This window comes from Elgaria multicarinata, chromosome 5, assembly GCF_023053635.1.
Source record: "Elgaria multicarinata webbii isolate HBS135686 ecotype San Diego chromosome 5, rElgMul1.1.pri, whole genome shotgun sequence".
NCBI lineage: Eukaryota > Metazoa > Chordata > Lepidosauria > Squamata > Anguidae > Elgaria > Elgaria multicarinata.
In genome coordinates, this window is record NC_086175.1 from 5,181,993 (window position 1) to 5,196,155 (window position 14,163).

At 42.3% G+C, this 14,163-nt stretch overlaps 2 protein-coding genes across 3 annotated transcripts in view; one reads left to right on the top strand and one right to left on the bottom strand.

The window, feature by feature from the left end:
* The window catches only part of MAEA (macrophage erythroblast attacher, E3 ubiquitin ligase), a 71,356-nt gene extending 63,303 nt beyond the window's left edge, over positions 1-8,053 (bottom strand). Inside the window, exon 1 of the mRNA XM_063125924.1 lies at positions 7,915-8,053. Coding sequence (XP_062981994.1) covers positions 7,915-7,983 — 69 coding nt within the window. The 5' untranslated portion in view covers positions 7,984-8,053. The remainder of the gene's footprint in view (positions 1-7,914) is intronic.
* CTBP1 (C-terminal binding protein 1) overlaps positions 1-14,163 on the top strand; it is a 426,424-nt gene that overhangs the window by 185,199 nt on the left and 227,062 nt on the right. The window lies entirely within an intron of this gene.

Sequence of the window (14,163 nt, forward strand, 5' to 3'; positions counted from 1 at the left end):
AATTTTTGTGAACCGCCCAGAGAGCTTCGGCTATTGGGCGGTATAAAAATGTAATAAATAAATGAAATAAATAAGATAAAACACACAAACAGCCAACAATCTCAATCAATAAATTAAAATTATGCAGAAACGGAATTGTTTTTTTAAAAAATGGCCTTTATCTCGTGAAGATAAAGGAGATAACCTAAACTGGGCATAGGCAACATTATGTCTGCAGGTACCGCTATGTCCACAGCCACCTCACCCTGTGCTTGTAAAGTACCCTGCCAATCCAACTTTTTCTCAGATGGACCAAAGCATTTCAAACCGAAGCACCACAGCCACCCCATCATCTTTATTCCCGTGAAGGCCTCTGTGCTCCAGGTGGACCCAGAAATGTTCTTAGGAAGATAGTGGATAGTTGGAGACCAGCACTTCACTTTGAAGTGCACCTGACTGCCAGAAGTAAGACAAGAAGGAAGGTACAGACCTGATTGCTGATGCCTGGAAAGTGGGGGCTTTGGGAGTGGCAGTAGGGTAATTGGGGGAAGGCTGGGGTGTCCTGTTGGAGTGGGAGGGGAAAGCAGGAAACTGGGGTTGCAGAGAGCAATGGGAGAGGTTAGGGAGCATATGTGTGTCTAAGCATGTGAGTGTGTGTGTGTGTGTGTGTGTGTTTGGGGTGATTCTGAAAGAGAGAGAAATAAGTGACTGGGTGAGCATATATGGTGTGCTGGGAGTGAATAAGAGACGTTGATTCTGAACTTGAAAGAGAATTGTGGGTTCAAAGGAATGGATTTATGTTTAAAGCTGTAATCCCCACCTCTGCTTTGTGTTCAGCTTCATGGGCAAGTTACTTCTTTTAGTCTCACCAGTTTGGCTTTCTGTGAAATGGGTGTGTTGTGACTGGTCCATGGCACTCAAAACGCCAAATGTGCCCACTCATACAAAAAGGTTGGATACCACTTAACAGGGAGTTCCACATATGGACCACTGCCACAGATAAAGACCTCTCACATATTGACACTAATATTGCCTCAGAAGGCAAAGGCACACACATGAGGAGCACAACAGCTGATCTTAAAGGTCAGGAAGTTTGAAATGGGAGGAAATGATCAATTGGGCTGGTCCCAAGCCATTTACAGTTTTAAAGGCAACAACCACTTGGAAATGAAACAGCAGCTACAGCAGCTGATACAGTAAAGTGGTCACATGATCCCAGCAGTTGGCCTCAGTTAAAGTTGTAGCAACAGCATTCTGCACTAGTTTCAGAGTGGTTTTCAAGGGCAACCCCATATGAAGCATGTTATGTAGTCCAAAGAAAGTAACGAATACAGGAGCAGATCAGATCTGATCTTAATGTATCAGAAATGGGTACAGGTGGCATACCAGCTGAACTAAACAAATGCACTCCTGAACATCTAACAAGGCCAGGAGTGCAAGAATAAGAAACACACAATGGGACAACTGACCATCCAATTGCCAGCAGCAGGGCAAATGAGATCAATCACCAAAGCCTAATATGTTACAGGTTACGCGACGGTTGGAGGATGCCATCCCAGAGCAATGCTGTGTATTTGATGTTATGGAAGCAGCCCTGCTTCAGTTGTACTTCAGTAAGGTGACTTAAGGCTCCTTCTGGATCAAAAGGCAGGGTGGAAATCAGATATAGAATCACCACTCTCTCTATAAACTTTCCTCAGATGGGTAAATGAGTGCAGACACATCCTTATTAAACACAATCCATTATGATTTAAAAATAAAAAGTTTATAAAGAAATTGTTTTAAGATTTTTTTTAACATATCACATAACATTTTTCAAATCACAGAACTGAAATATTTATGTTACTAGGAGTGTGAGCAGAAAAAAAAATTGCTTCAGAATCCACCTTGTTAGCTTGGACAGGGGGCCACCGCGGCTCAGACAGACATTGTGCTTTTATTCAGATCTGAAGCAGAGGCGCCTCGTTTTCTGAAACCATTGACTGCAATAGGAAAATTGCCTATAACTCTGAATGAAAAAATGGGTTATACTGGCAGGCATAATAGTCCCTTCTGAAGTTACTCACAATTTGGTGCAGGGGTTAGGGAATCATGAGTAAAAAGCAGTATTTGAGGCTTTAAAAATAGTGTGTGTGTATTTGCATCAAAGTTGCAGAAAGTGCAAAGATGGTTAGGATGATGTCGACATGAGCGGACTCTCCCACACTAGGGGCATTCAAGAGGCAGTTGGACAACCATCTGTCAGGGATGCTTTAGGGTGGATTCCTGCATTGAGCAGGGGGTTGGACTCGATGGCCTTGTAGGCCCCTTCCAACTCTGCTATTCTATGAAGCATTGAAATCACTTGAAACACTGGTTGGTGGGCAAGATTTTGTTCCTTGTTATGTGCCAGTGCTATAATGTGCACCAAAACTATTGTAAAGCCCTCGCTTCTTGCAAAATTCTCAGAGCCTAAAGGCTCAGCTTTTTCAAGGGTTTAGGCCCTTCTCACTCTTAACTTCAGAGCTAAGAAGCTCTATTTTGAAGAGCGGTTGTTTCTGGGAGAGAGTAGATGCAGAGGTGAACACATTATCCCTTTACCCCCCAAATCAGATGCAGCTCATTCACCAAAGGCAGAATCATTACTAGAATCACAGAATAGTAACTGTTATTATTGGGGGTGATTCACAGGAGCAGCCCCAGCTTCCCCCCTGCTCTGAATCTCCTGGTAGTGGTACTGGAATCCAGTTGGGAGCATCTACTCCTAGTGCAAGGTGCCCTCTCAAACTTCAGTAAGTGAAGTTGGCAGTAGATCCCAGCTATGTACACTACCTTACTGATGAAGCGCATGGCCCCCTATTAGCAAAAGTGTGGTTTCCTCCTGGCACCAGGCAGCCAGGAAGAAAGTGTTTCAAGAGCCTGCAGAGGGTGGAGCAAACATCATGCACTTCACCTTTGACATCTGGAACATCCAGGATGATGCGCACAGATACCTTACCATCACATGGCACTGGCAGGAACCTGTGGGGAAAGGAAGAGGCAGCACTGGGACACAGAAAGAAGGGTATTGGTGAGCCTTTTTCATGTGCTACTCCTTTTGCCAGACACACAGAACAGAGAAATTACTGAAAATAGCCTCTGATAATGCTCCTTCTTCATCACTCCCAAAAGCATTGTGATTGGAAGCAAAATCAGAGCCCCAGTGAAGTCACTCCCTGATTGGTAACTAAAGCTGTCAGTCACAATACTCCCTCCTCCTCTGTCTGTTTACTTGGCAATTTCCATTTATGGAGAGCTTTGAGGTGATTAAAATGTATAAAATTGGGCTAACACATACTATTCCAAGGCAGATCTGAAGACTTGGAACCAAACTACTTTGGATCTAAGTCAATGTTGATTCCAAGGCAAGGACATCTCTGAAGTAAGGATATACATCTCAGATTTGAGCCCATTAAATAAGCTCTAATATGGACAGTAACAAAAGAAGTAATTAAAAGCAATACATAAATAAGCAAGAAATAAGATCTATGAGGATAATAAAACCAGTATCATACTAGAAATTAAACATATTATGGCATGAACACTTTTGATAGTGAAAGTAAACTATAGAGCTAAGTGAGGGGCTGAAATTACAAGCCTTCTGATAGTATATATTTTGTATGCCTCAGGCAGTGCTGCTAATCTGTCAAAACTAAATTTCCTGCAGCACTTAGAACAGCAATATTCACTGAAATATCACCATTTTCATACTGATATTTTAAATAGAAATTTTAAAAATAGCAGTACATTTAATTACACGTATGTGTTTTCACCATTTATTTTGACCTATTTCAATTTAAAACTTGCAAGTGAGAAATATTCTACAAGGTCTTTAATAGCCAATTCTTAATATCCTTGAGAAGTTAGACTCAGAACATGTCAAAGACAGAACTCTAAGAACCAGTTTAGGGGAAGCAATGATCAAAGATACATTGCCTCCCCACGCACTACTGGCTTGGCAGGAGGGAGAGGTATTGCATGCCTTTTGTTTCCACATATTGGAACCACTACTATCGTCTTGATTTCTGCTCCAAGTAGACTGATCAAGCTTAAAGTTCCCTGACAAGATGATTTTCTAATTTCACTTGTTTATCACTGTTACCACCATATTTTAAATTTTGCACTGTTGGGCACATTACTCTTCACTTGCTCCACACAATGCTCCGAAGCATAATGAAGCATAATGGCTCCAGCACTCTGGAACATACTACAGCATATCACCATTAGAGATCGCAAAAAAACCCTGAAGAGCTTCTTTCACATTATAGCATTTAGGAATGTATATGTTGTCAAATAAGTATCCACAGATGGTAGAGCAGGAAACACAAACTGAACTGAGTTCCTTTGCATATGCTTCATTCAGTAAAAACACCCAATCCTTGAAATGTTTAAAACATTTGGATTGTCCTCAGACAGCTACGAGAGGGGTATTACTTTGTTTTCTGCTACACTGCACTGAGATTGCTAGTGATGAGTAGGCCCTTACTCCTCATTTTCCTTTTCTTATACCTTACCTGTAAGGTCTTGTTATTCATTTTTATTATGTGGCTTCATCCATTCTTGTTTTAAGCTGTCTGGTTTATATTGTTATTTGATTATTTATCATGTTTATTTTATTATTTTAATACTGGAAGCCATTTTGTGTTTGTTTTGCAAAATTAGAAGTCAATTGCAATGCTATGCATGTTTACTTAGAAATGTCTCACTGTTTTGTCTTTGTTTGTAAAAGTAATTTCTAGATGGATCTTCAGTATGAGACTCCCCAGGCAGCATATATTCAATAGCAATATTACAATAAAGTATAAAAACAGCAGTCTTAAAGCCAATCAAATCCATCAGAGCTATACTATATAAATGTTTAATGGGGCTTACTCCAAGGTAAATGTACATAAGATTTGCAACCTAAGGCTGCAGTCATATGCACACTTTCTTGGGAGTAATGGAACTTCCAAGTAGGTACGTAAATGACTGCAATGTAAATGTTCTAAATAAGTAAATAAACGTAGCTAAGATAAACTTAAAATCATATAAACTAATAGCAATTTGAACTGTCTAACTAAAGAGAACTCAACAAGGAGTTTTAGGTGTTTGGAGTTTCCTAAGACTTCCATTCCCATAGACTCAACAATGCCAGAACTCGAAGCAGTTATTAATTCTGATGTTTAGCAATGGTTGGCTAAACCTACTAAAATTCTAAGCCTTTTAGAAACAGGCTTTAAACAGAGGCAGGCTCCTTTAAAAAAATGGCTGCACTCATATTTTTAACTGCCCACCCTCTGAACCAAAATCTTTAAAGTACATTGTTTTTCTTCAAATTCCTTCCTAGTCTTACTGTACATAGAGTTAGTAATGTGCATCTTTAAAAGGTTTGTAAAGTTCACAGTATCAAGAAGTACATCACATTGATTTGGCTGTAACGTTAAATGAAGAAAGGTATAGAAGAAACAGGAAACATACAGAAAAGTTAAACAGTACTAGAGAGCTTCAAGATGAAAATATGTGTTTTATATTTTCTAGTCACTTGTGCAAGTTTTTATTACTAATACACAAGATAAAGTATTTTTCAGGTTTCATTTGTTATCACGCATCACAACAGCATCATTTCTGCTCCAACTATGAACCTTCTCTATTCTCTTATTTCTAGGTTTGAGACTTCATGGTGAACAAATCAAATTGTATACTGAAGCACCTTGCCATCTTTATTAACTATGTAATGGTGTAGTTTGAAGAGATACACCTTATTAATTTGTCCCTAAATGTTTGTACCTTACTCTCAAGATCTGTTCTCTTCACTTGAAGGAAACATACCAATAAATCATTCCCCCCTCCATTGCTCCCAGTTTAGTTCAAAGAAATTTGGTCCAGACTGCCTTGGGGTTCCCTTTCTGTACGCTGACATACAGAACATACATTTTGAAGCACAACAGCATTTGCCTCCCTCCTTAAAAAAAAGGCTGTTTTTCCACTCTGTAATTTATCTCTAACCTTATCCTACCCAGGCTGAGCCTACCTCAAATACCCTCAATATTATACCAATTAACAACCGATAGTAAACACATGCTTTTGGGGCAAGGTGCTTAAGCAGGTGGTTGCCTTCTAATTCCAGACACTCTTGGATGGATTTTCTAATTTTCTAGATCTATTTCACTCTGGTTTCCAGCTCTCTTTTTTATTTTAGCACTGAAGCAGCATTGGTCATCCTGATGAAGTGGAGTGCAACCCTGTTAACTCTCCCAGACCATTTGGGATTACCTTTATTTCCATCGACTATGGGAGCCTTTTAGACCAGCCAAAAGATCATAAAAATTGTGCACAACTTTTGTGATCTTTTGGTTGGCCTAATAAAGATATTACAGCAACATGAATTTTGGAAATCTATCTTTGCTTTTGGATCAAGCTACCTGAGGGGACTGGGGTTACTAAGAAACTATTGCTCTGCCCCATAGCGGTTACACTATGGACTTCCAAAGGGCTCTTTTCTGTCCTACCTGCTATTCAACATCTACAGGAAACCACTTTTAAGAAATCTGGGGTGTGGCATCATAAGTATTCTGATGACACCACATCAAATTTTCATCAAATTCAGACGATGCTGCAAAAATGCTGAACAGATATCTGAAGCTCAAGTTTGTTAAGAAAGAGATGCTGCTGGTAAGTGGTGAATCTGCTAGTCTGAGCTCTGATAAAATTCCATTTAGGTTACCACAATGTACTGCAGGTGGGGCTGTCCTTGAAGACCGCCTGGAAACTACAGTTAATAGAGAATATGGCACCGAGTTACTAATCAGGACTAATCATTAGGAACATACCTTACAACCCCCTGGTCTACTTCTGGGCATAGTTGGACCCAAAGGCCATGTCTTTCCACACAAACTTGCCAGCATATTAAACTCCTGTCCCCAGGGGCCCTTCTAAGGTCCCAGAGCTGTGTGTGGGGTGACCCAGAATAGGGCCTTTTCCATCGCATTGCCTTTGGAACTTGTTTCCTAGGAAGGCTTGCCCAGCCCCGTCACTTCTTACATTTCCAGAGGCAGATTAAAACATTCGATCAGGACTTTTAGGGTGTCTGGTTTGACTGATGAATTGAATGGATTTATTTATTTACGGTCACAAGACCAGCATTTGACTGATGAGCTTATCAGGCTTTTAAAAAAAGTTTTACTTTTTTTTTTTTTTTGCTATACCATTTTTAAAAACTGTCAATTTACTGGGAAGGCTGTATGCCAGAAGAGCACTATATAAAGCTTTTCTTCTTTTAAAAAAAAAACTACTACAAGACTTGGGGGTAAAAAACAATTCCTTCACCACACGTTTGGGAGCCCTCACGTCCCAAAATGAGGGCTCCCAAAGTGTATGTATACACACACACACACACACACACACACACACACACACATACATATATATGGAAAACGCGTATGTGGTAAGGGCAGAGCTGTGTCGGTTAGTGAAGATTTATCATTATCCGCGGCCCCCCCAACACACACACAATGAAGAAATGGGATCCTGTTCCGCCCCCTTCCTATTCAGCCATCGAGGCCAAACACGCAAAGGACCCTCTCCACAACGCCTCCGAGGGGCCCCGGGCTGTTTTATTCGCGTCGTTCACAGCCCCCCAACACCCACAGAAGGCGGAAAGGGGCGGAAGAGATAAAGGTTCGCTTCAGCCGGGAGACCCGAAACGAGTAAACGAAGGAGCGAGACGAGGCTGCTGCTGCTGCTGCTGCTGCTATGCTGCCCGCTCCGCTCCCCCCCCCAGCCACGCGCCCCTCCCCCCTGCCTCCCTCACGACCCCCCGACGCAACTCTGGCGAAGGGGCAGCGAGAAACCTCCTCCGGAACGGCGGCTCTCGGCAATGCCGCCCGGCGACGGAAGGGCCCCAAAGGGGAGGAGGAGGAGGAGGCCGCCACTACCCACCTTGAGCGTGGGGTACTCCTGCACCTTCAAAGTCATTGAGAGCTGAGCAGCTGATTCCTGCACCGCCATCTTGGACCGGGCACCAAACGCCGCCGCTCCCGCGGCGCCGCCTCCGTCTTCCTTCCTTCCCTCACAGAAACCAAAGGAAATCTTCGCTGTGACGCGCGCGTTGCACACCGGGTAATAAAGCGCTTCCGCCTCCCCGCCTTGATTTTCTGACGGACGGAGTCTGAACCAAAAAACAAAAACGATTTGGGGTTGCTCCTCCCCCCCACCCACGCACCCCCGCCTTCAAAGCCGAATGGTTTGTGCCAGGAGGGAGGTGAAGCAGACAACCAATCAGAGCGCTCTTTTGACATTTGGCGCTGGCTGAGCTCGGAAGGTGGTTTCCCACACTGTTCCTATCCCCCCCCCCCGCGTTGATTAGCGTGTCATAGAATAGCAGAGTTGGAAGGGGCCTACAAGGCCATCGAGTCCAACCCCCTGCTCAATTCAGGAATCCACCCTAAAGCATCCCTGACAGATGGTTGTCCAGCTGCCTCTCGAAGGCCTCCTAGGGAACTGGTTCCATTGTCGCACTGCTCTAACAGTCAAGAAGTTTTTCCTGATGTCCAGCTGGAATCGGGCTTCCTTTAACTTGAGCCCATTATTCCGTGTCCTGCACTCTGGGAGGATCGAGAAGAGATCCTGGCCCTCCTCTGTGTGACAACCTTTTAAGTATTTGAAGAGAGGATCGAGAAGAGATCCTGGCCCTCCTCTGTGTGACAACCTTTTAAGTATTTGAAGAGTGCTATCATGTCTCCCCTCTATCTTCTCTTCTCCAGGCTAAACAGGCCCAGTTCTTTCAGTCTCTCTTCATAGGGCTTTGTTTCCAGACCCCTGATCATCCTGGTTGCCCTCCTCTGAACACGCTCCAGCTTGTCTGTGTCCTTCTTGAATTGTGGCGCCCAGAACTGGACGCAATACTCTAGATGAGGCCTAACCAGAGCCGAATAGAGAGGAACCAGTAGTGATTTGGAAGCTATACTTCTATTAATGCGGCCCAAAATAGCATTGGCCTTTCTTGCAGCCATATCGCACTGTTGGCTCATATTCAGCTTGCGATCTACAGCAATTCCAAGATCCTTCTCGTTTGTAGTATTGCTGAGCCAAGTGTCCCCCATCTTGTAACTGTGCATTTGGTTTCTATTTCCTAGATGTAGAACTTGGCATTTATCCCTATTAAATTTCATCCTGTTGTTTTCAGCCCAGCACTCCAGCCTATCAAAATCACTTTGAAGTGATCTTCAACCCGATGGATATGTACTTATTTCATCCCTTAAAGCCGGGTTGGGAAATCTCGAAAAGTTCGTTGAACTACAACCAGCAGCCTCACACAGCATGGCCACTTTTTAGGAATACTGGGAGTTGTGGTCCAACGACGCCTCGGAAGGCCTCAGGTTCCTGCCTGAAAGGGGCTGTGACAAGAGGCTTGACTGGGCGAGGAGGGACTTCCTGGCACGTGACCGGAATAAGCCCCGCCCCCGCTTGTGCTTCGGGCCAATCCGAGCCTGATACCGGGTCGGTGGGTGGGACTTCAGGGCAGGCGGCTGCTTCAATCTGCCTCAGGGACTGGCAGAAGCCCGTAGGCGAGCCCGTCCTGAAGGAGAAAGGGAAACCGGGTTGTGCCTTCTTCTCTCGCGAAGAATCATCGTTCACTGAGAATAGTAGCTCTTATTTATTTGCAAACGAGTCTTCTACAGAGGGATGGAGTACATCTGAGCACTTGCAGAGTTGCTTTTTTTTTTTTTTTTGCGAGTTAAACGGCATTTGTTTTCGCTTCCACCACTGTCTTGGTGGAGGAAATTCCTTTCAAATGAATTGAGTTATGCTTGTCCTTTTCTGTGCAGGTTTTTCAAATGGACTTTTATCACATATACTTTTCCAGGCTGCCATTCCGTAAAGTGATTTAAGCAATGTTATTTATTCTTCTCTAGTGAAATCCTCTGGTTTCGTTTTAGGCCTGTGGGACAAAAAGAAGCTCTCATCTTCATCTCAAACATTCAGGGTACAATATAGGAGACTCCTTCACAATTTAAATTGCAGTCCTGGAGGAAACCCTGTTGAACCCACTTCTGTCAAAGTTGGATTCGGTATTTAAAAAACCTTGTACTTTATCTGTGAGAAAATATGATTTCCCCCCATTTCTGACATGTCTCTTCCAGTCTAGTCTTTCTTCACCCTGGTTTTATCATGTTACCATGTTAACATGCATGTTAATACTACAAGCTAACATGCAACCATGTTAGCTTGTAGTATGAAAACAAAAAGAGCCTGGGGCATGTTAAAGGCTAACAGTGTCTTATTATTAAGGCATGTGTCAGACGCGGATATACACAAGATGGAAAAATCCATTACAGGCAGATAGAAAGCAAACATTCCGTTTCAGTTTAAAGAGACATCTACAAAATTAAAATCAGCAACAAGATGGGACTTGGACTCTCCAGACCGTAACGACTAAGCCATTCAGACAATCGGTTCAAGCCAAGCAATGAATGTCAACTCTAGAGTCTCTTGCTCAATTCTAGCTCTAAAGTTTCTGTTGCAAGATGGCCACTTTGAGTTCTGTTACCAAATGTCCTGGAAGATTGAACTGCTCCCTCACAGGTGTGTAGTGTGTGTACCTATGAACACCTAGGGTTGCAGGATTTTTTGCGTTCTTTCTTGGTAATAAAAACTACTTACTCTCTTATTTTCCCTGCTGGCAAAAATCAAGATACATTTGGTAGCTTACATTGCACCAACTGCTGCTCCATGTTTATCATTGGAGAAATCTGAAATTATTGTTTGAATCAAATATCTCTCTTTAATGTGGGCTTCTTGTTTCTCATTCTGCTTTGGCTGAAGGGTTACCAGACTTACCCTACCGTTTTGTGATTGGGTTTTTCCCTTTTTGAAACTGCTTAAAAGAAAGTTGGTGAAGCTTTTGCTAGTACAACACTGATTCAGCCTGCTGCTATAAAGGCCTGTGGATTGTGGGATGGGCTACAGTCCAGAGCTGGGGGTGATCAGAGCAGGTGAGCTGTATTTCCTGGGAGTAAGGGAACAGGGAAATAGCGGAGTCATCTGGAAAGCCCAGCACCATGGACACTGAGGGACTGGTTCAATAACTTGCAGTATGTTCCACTTCCATCTTTTGTCTTCCTGCCTGAGGACGTATGAACTACACCTGCAGCAAGTTAATAGCTCTGTGGGAAGAGAAGGTGGAGAGGCTTGAGACACACCTCCGTCCACTTCAGCTCACCAAGTCAAGTGAAAGACTTTTTAGACCCAGAGCCAGGCAGGATTTATTTGCAAGTGCAAAACCTTAGTGAATATTTTTTGTTTATATATGACATAAGTGTCTTAGAAAAGTGAGTCTTACAAAATTCCAGTGGAGGGGGGCTGCATGATGATGTCATCAATATGGCCACCGTGCTATTATGTAGTTGCCACATTTAAATATGCATAACTACTCACCCGTTAATGCTACAGAGATGATTTTTTTCTGAAATGTTTAAAATTTAATGACAAATACTTTTTGTAATTACACTTTTTCGTTAACTTCATTAGTTTTTGAGAATTTTATTTGAACATATAAAATCAGTGTTCACGTTGGTTTTGTGTGAAGTTTAACCATGATTTACTCAAAAACTATGACTTTCGAAAGAATACTCAAGAACAAAAAAGTTGCATTTTTAAAAAATTTCAATACTTTTATTATTTTCTACAAAAGGAAAACACATGAGGAAAAGGGAAACAGAGACAGTACAAAATACAGAATACATCACATACAATACACTTTAACCATTTATGTCCACTAGACAACTCTCTTCTGTAAAAGACCTCCTGGCCTGAAACCCACATTGGTATTTTCTGACATAATCTCGATTTATATTTCTTTCATACATTCAAAATTGTACGTCTGACAAAATGACTATTAAAATCCACATTGACCTTAGCTTTCTCATACCACAAATATCCATGCCACCCAAATCTTATATCATGTCCCTCCAACTCTAATAAGCGTCTATTCTCCAACACAACACACTCTTTCATCCACACCAAGCAACAGGCAGAGAAATACAATTTCAGATCCGGTAATCCCAGACCTCCTCTTTCTTTGGAATCTTGTAAAACTTTAATTTTTACCCTAGGCTTTTTCCCTTGGCAAATAAATCTAGAAATATCTCTCTGCCACTGTTTGATGGTGCTTCCCTTTTATGATAGGCACTGTTTGGAACAGAAATAACATTCTTGGCGATACATTCATTTTAATCATGGCAATTCTTCCCAAAAGAGACAATCACACTTTATCCCATTTAGCTAGGTCATTTTAACATCATTCCAAACCTTGACATAATTATTAGCAAATAACATACAATTTGTATTTGTCAATACAACTCTCAAATATTTTACCTTTTTCTCAATTTTAAAACCTGTCTTATCTGTCAGTTTTCTTTGTTCTTGTATTTCTATGTTCTTAGTGTTTTCATTTTCTGCTTGTTGACCCTGAAGCCCGCTACTATTCCAAACTCTTTCAACCTACTCATCAGGGTCTCAATTTCTTTTAGAGGGTCTTCCAGTGTAATAACCAGATCGTCTGCAAAAGCCCACAGTTTATAGGTCTCTTTTTAAATCTTTATTCCACTAATTCGCTCATCTTGTCTTATATCTCGATTCAGGACTTCCAACACCAAAAAAATAAAAGGCGACAAAGGGCAGCCCTGTCTTGTTCCTCTTTGTATGTCACATGAACTGGTAAGGTCTCCATAAACAATAATTTGCACTTTTTGGAGGTTATAGATTGACTTCACCCATTTGATGAAATTCTCTCCAAACTCAGCTTTTTCCAAAATCTTAAACATTTTTTAATGAGGATTAAGAAAATGTATAATAACACCCTTCTGCGTGATGATGGATAAGTGACGGTAGCCAACGTTTCTTCCTAGGTGTGATGGAGCTCTAAGAACAACAATATATTTTGAGCCCTTTCGGCTCTGGACATCCTGCATTTTCTGGGCAATAATCTGTCCTAGGGAGAGGCTGATTACATGTCACCTCAAACATTCTGTGTAATGTTTCAGAACTATGACTGAATTTTGACCTAATGTTACATATGTGTTTAAACATCGGAACACATACAGTAACATTTTTCAGACTCCAGAGAGACACCTGTAGCGTTTAGAGTCTGGGGGCGGATCTATATGTCATTCCGAAATCGCTTCAGGTCGCCTTTTTTAAGAACGTTCCTAAATGAGGCGGCTCTTTCTTATTGCTTGATGTGGCTTTTCTTTCATTTCGTCTGAGCGGTCCACACTTCTGTCCCTTCCGTCCCAAGTGGGCGTTTCTTAGCGGCTGACTTTGGGGGATGCTTGTGACGTTCTCTCTTGCTCCCCCCCTTTTTAAAAAATTCCTCCAAACCCAGAATTCCCTGTTTGGTCGTTCGTTGTGATCTTTGTGGAGAAGATGGATAGCCAAATGGAGTTAGTCAGCATCATGGCTGTTTCCATCAATTTACTCCTATGTGCTCTTCGAGCACTGTCTGTGATCGAGGATGATTACCAGCGTTGCCGCTCGCGACTCCTTAAAATCCTGAAAATGCACCAGAGACGGAGGATGCTGTTCTTGCAGCAGCTGGAGCAGGAGAGGAACTTTGTTGTCTTAGGCACCGAGTTCATTCATCTCCCTGCTTTTTTCAGACGCTACTGGGTCCGTCCCAGTAGCAAGGACTGGTGGGAGAATTTAGTTCTGAAAGTATGGAATGATGAAAGGTTGATCGAGAGCTTCAGGGTGACTCGAGCCACGCTGTTTGAAATCATTGCTGAGCTGACTCCTGCACTCCAGAGGAACCAGACGGCCATGAGGGAGCCCCTTTCCGTGGCTAAGCGTGTGGCAATTGCTATTTGGAAGCTAGCTAACCCGGGGTTCTATAAAAATGCAGCAGAGCAGTTTGGGGTTCGCCACTCGACAGTTGGCGAGGTCTTTGTTGAAGTGTGCTTGGCAATGGAGCTAGTTCTTCTTCGTCGCACAGTCTATCTTGGCGATCATCGAAAGGTATTTTTTATTTCTTCTAAGAAAAATTGGATGCACAAGTGAAAATTACGTTCAATTTTCCTCAGTGTTTCGGCATTCCCATTTTGTAATTTTTAAAAAATTGTTCTGATCTATGCGCATCCGTGCATATTCGTTTAATAGGCTCTTTACAGAGCGCAGCGTAGTCTCTGTATA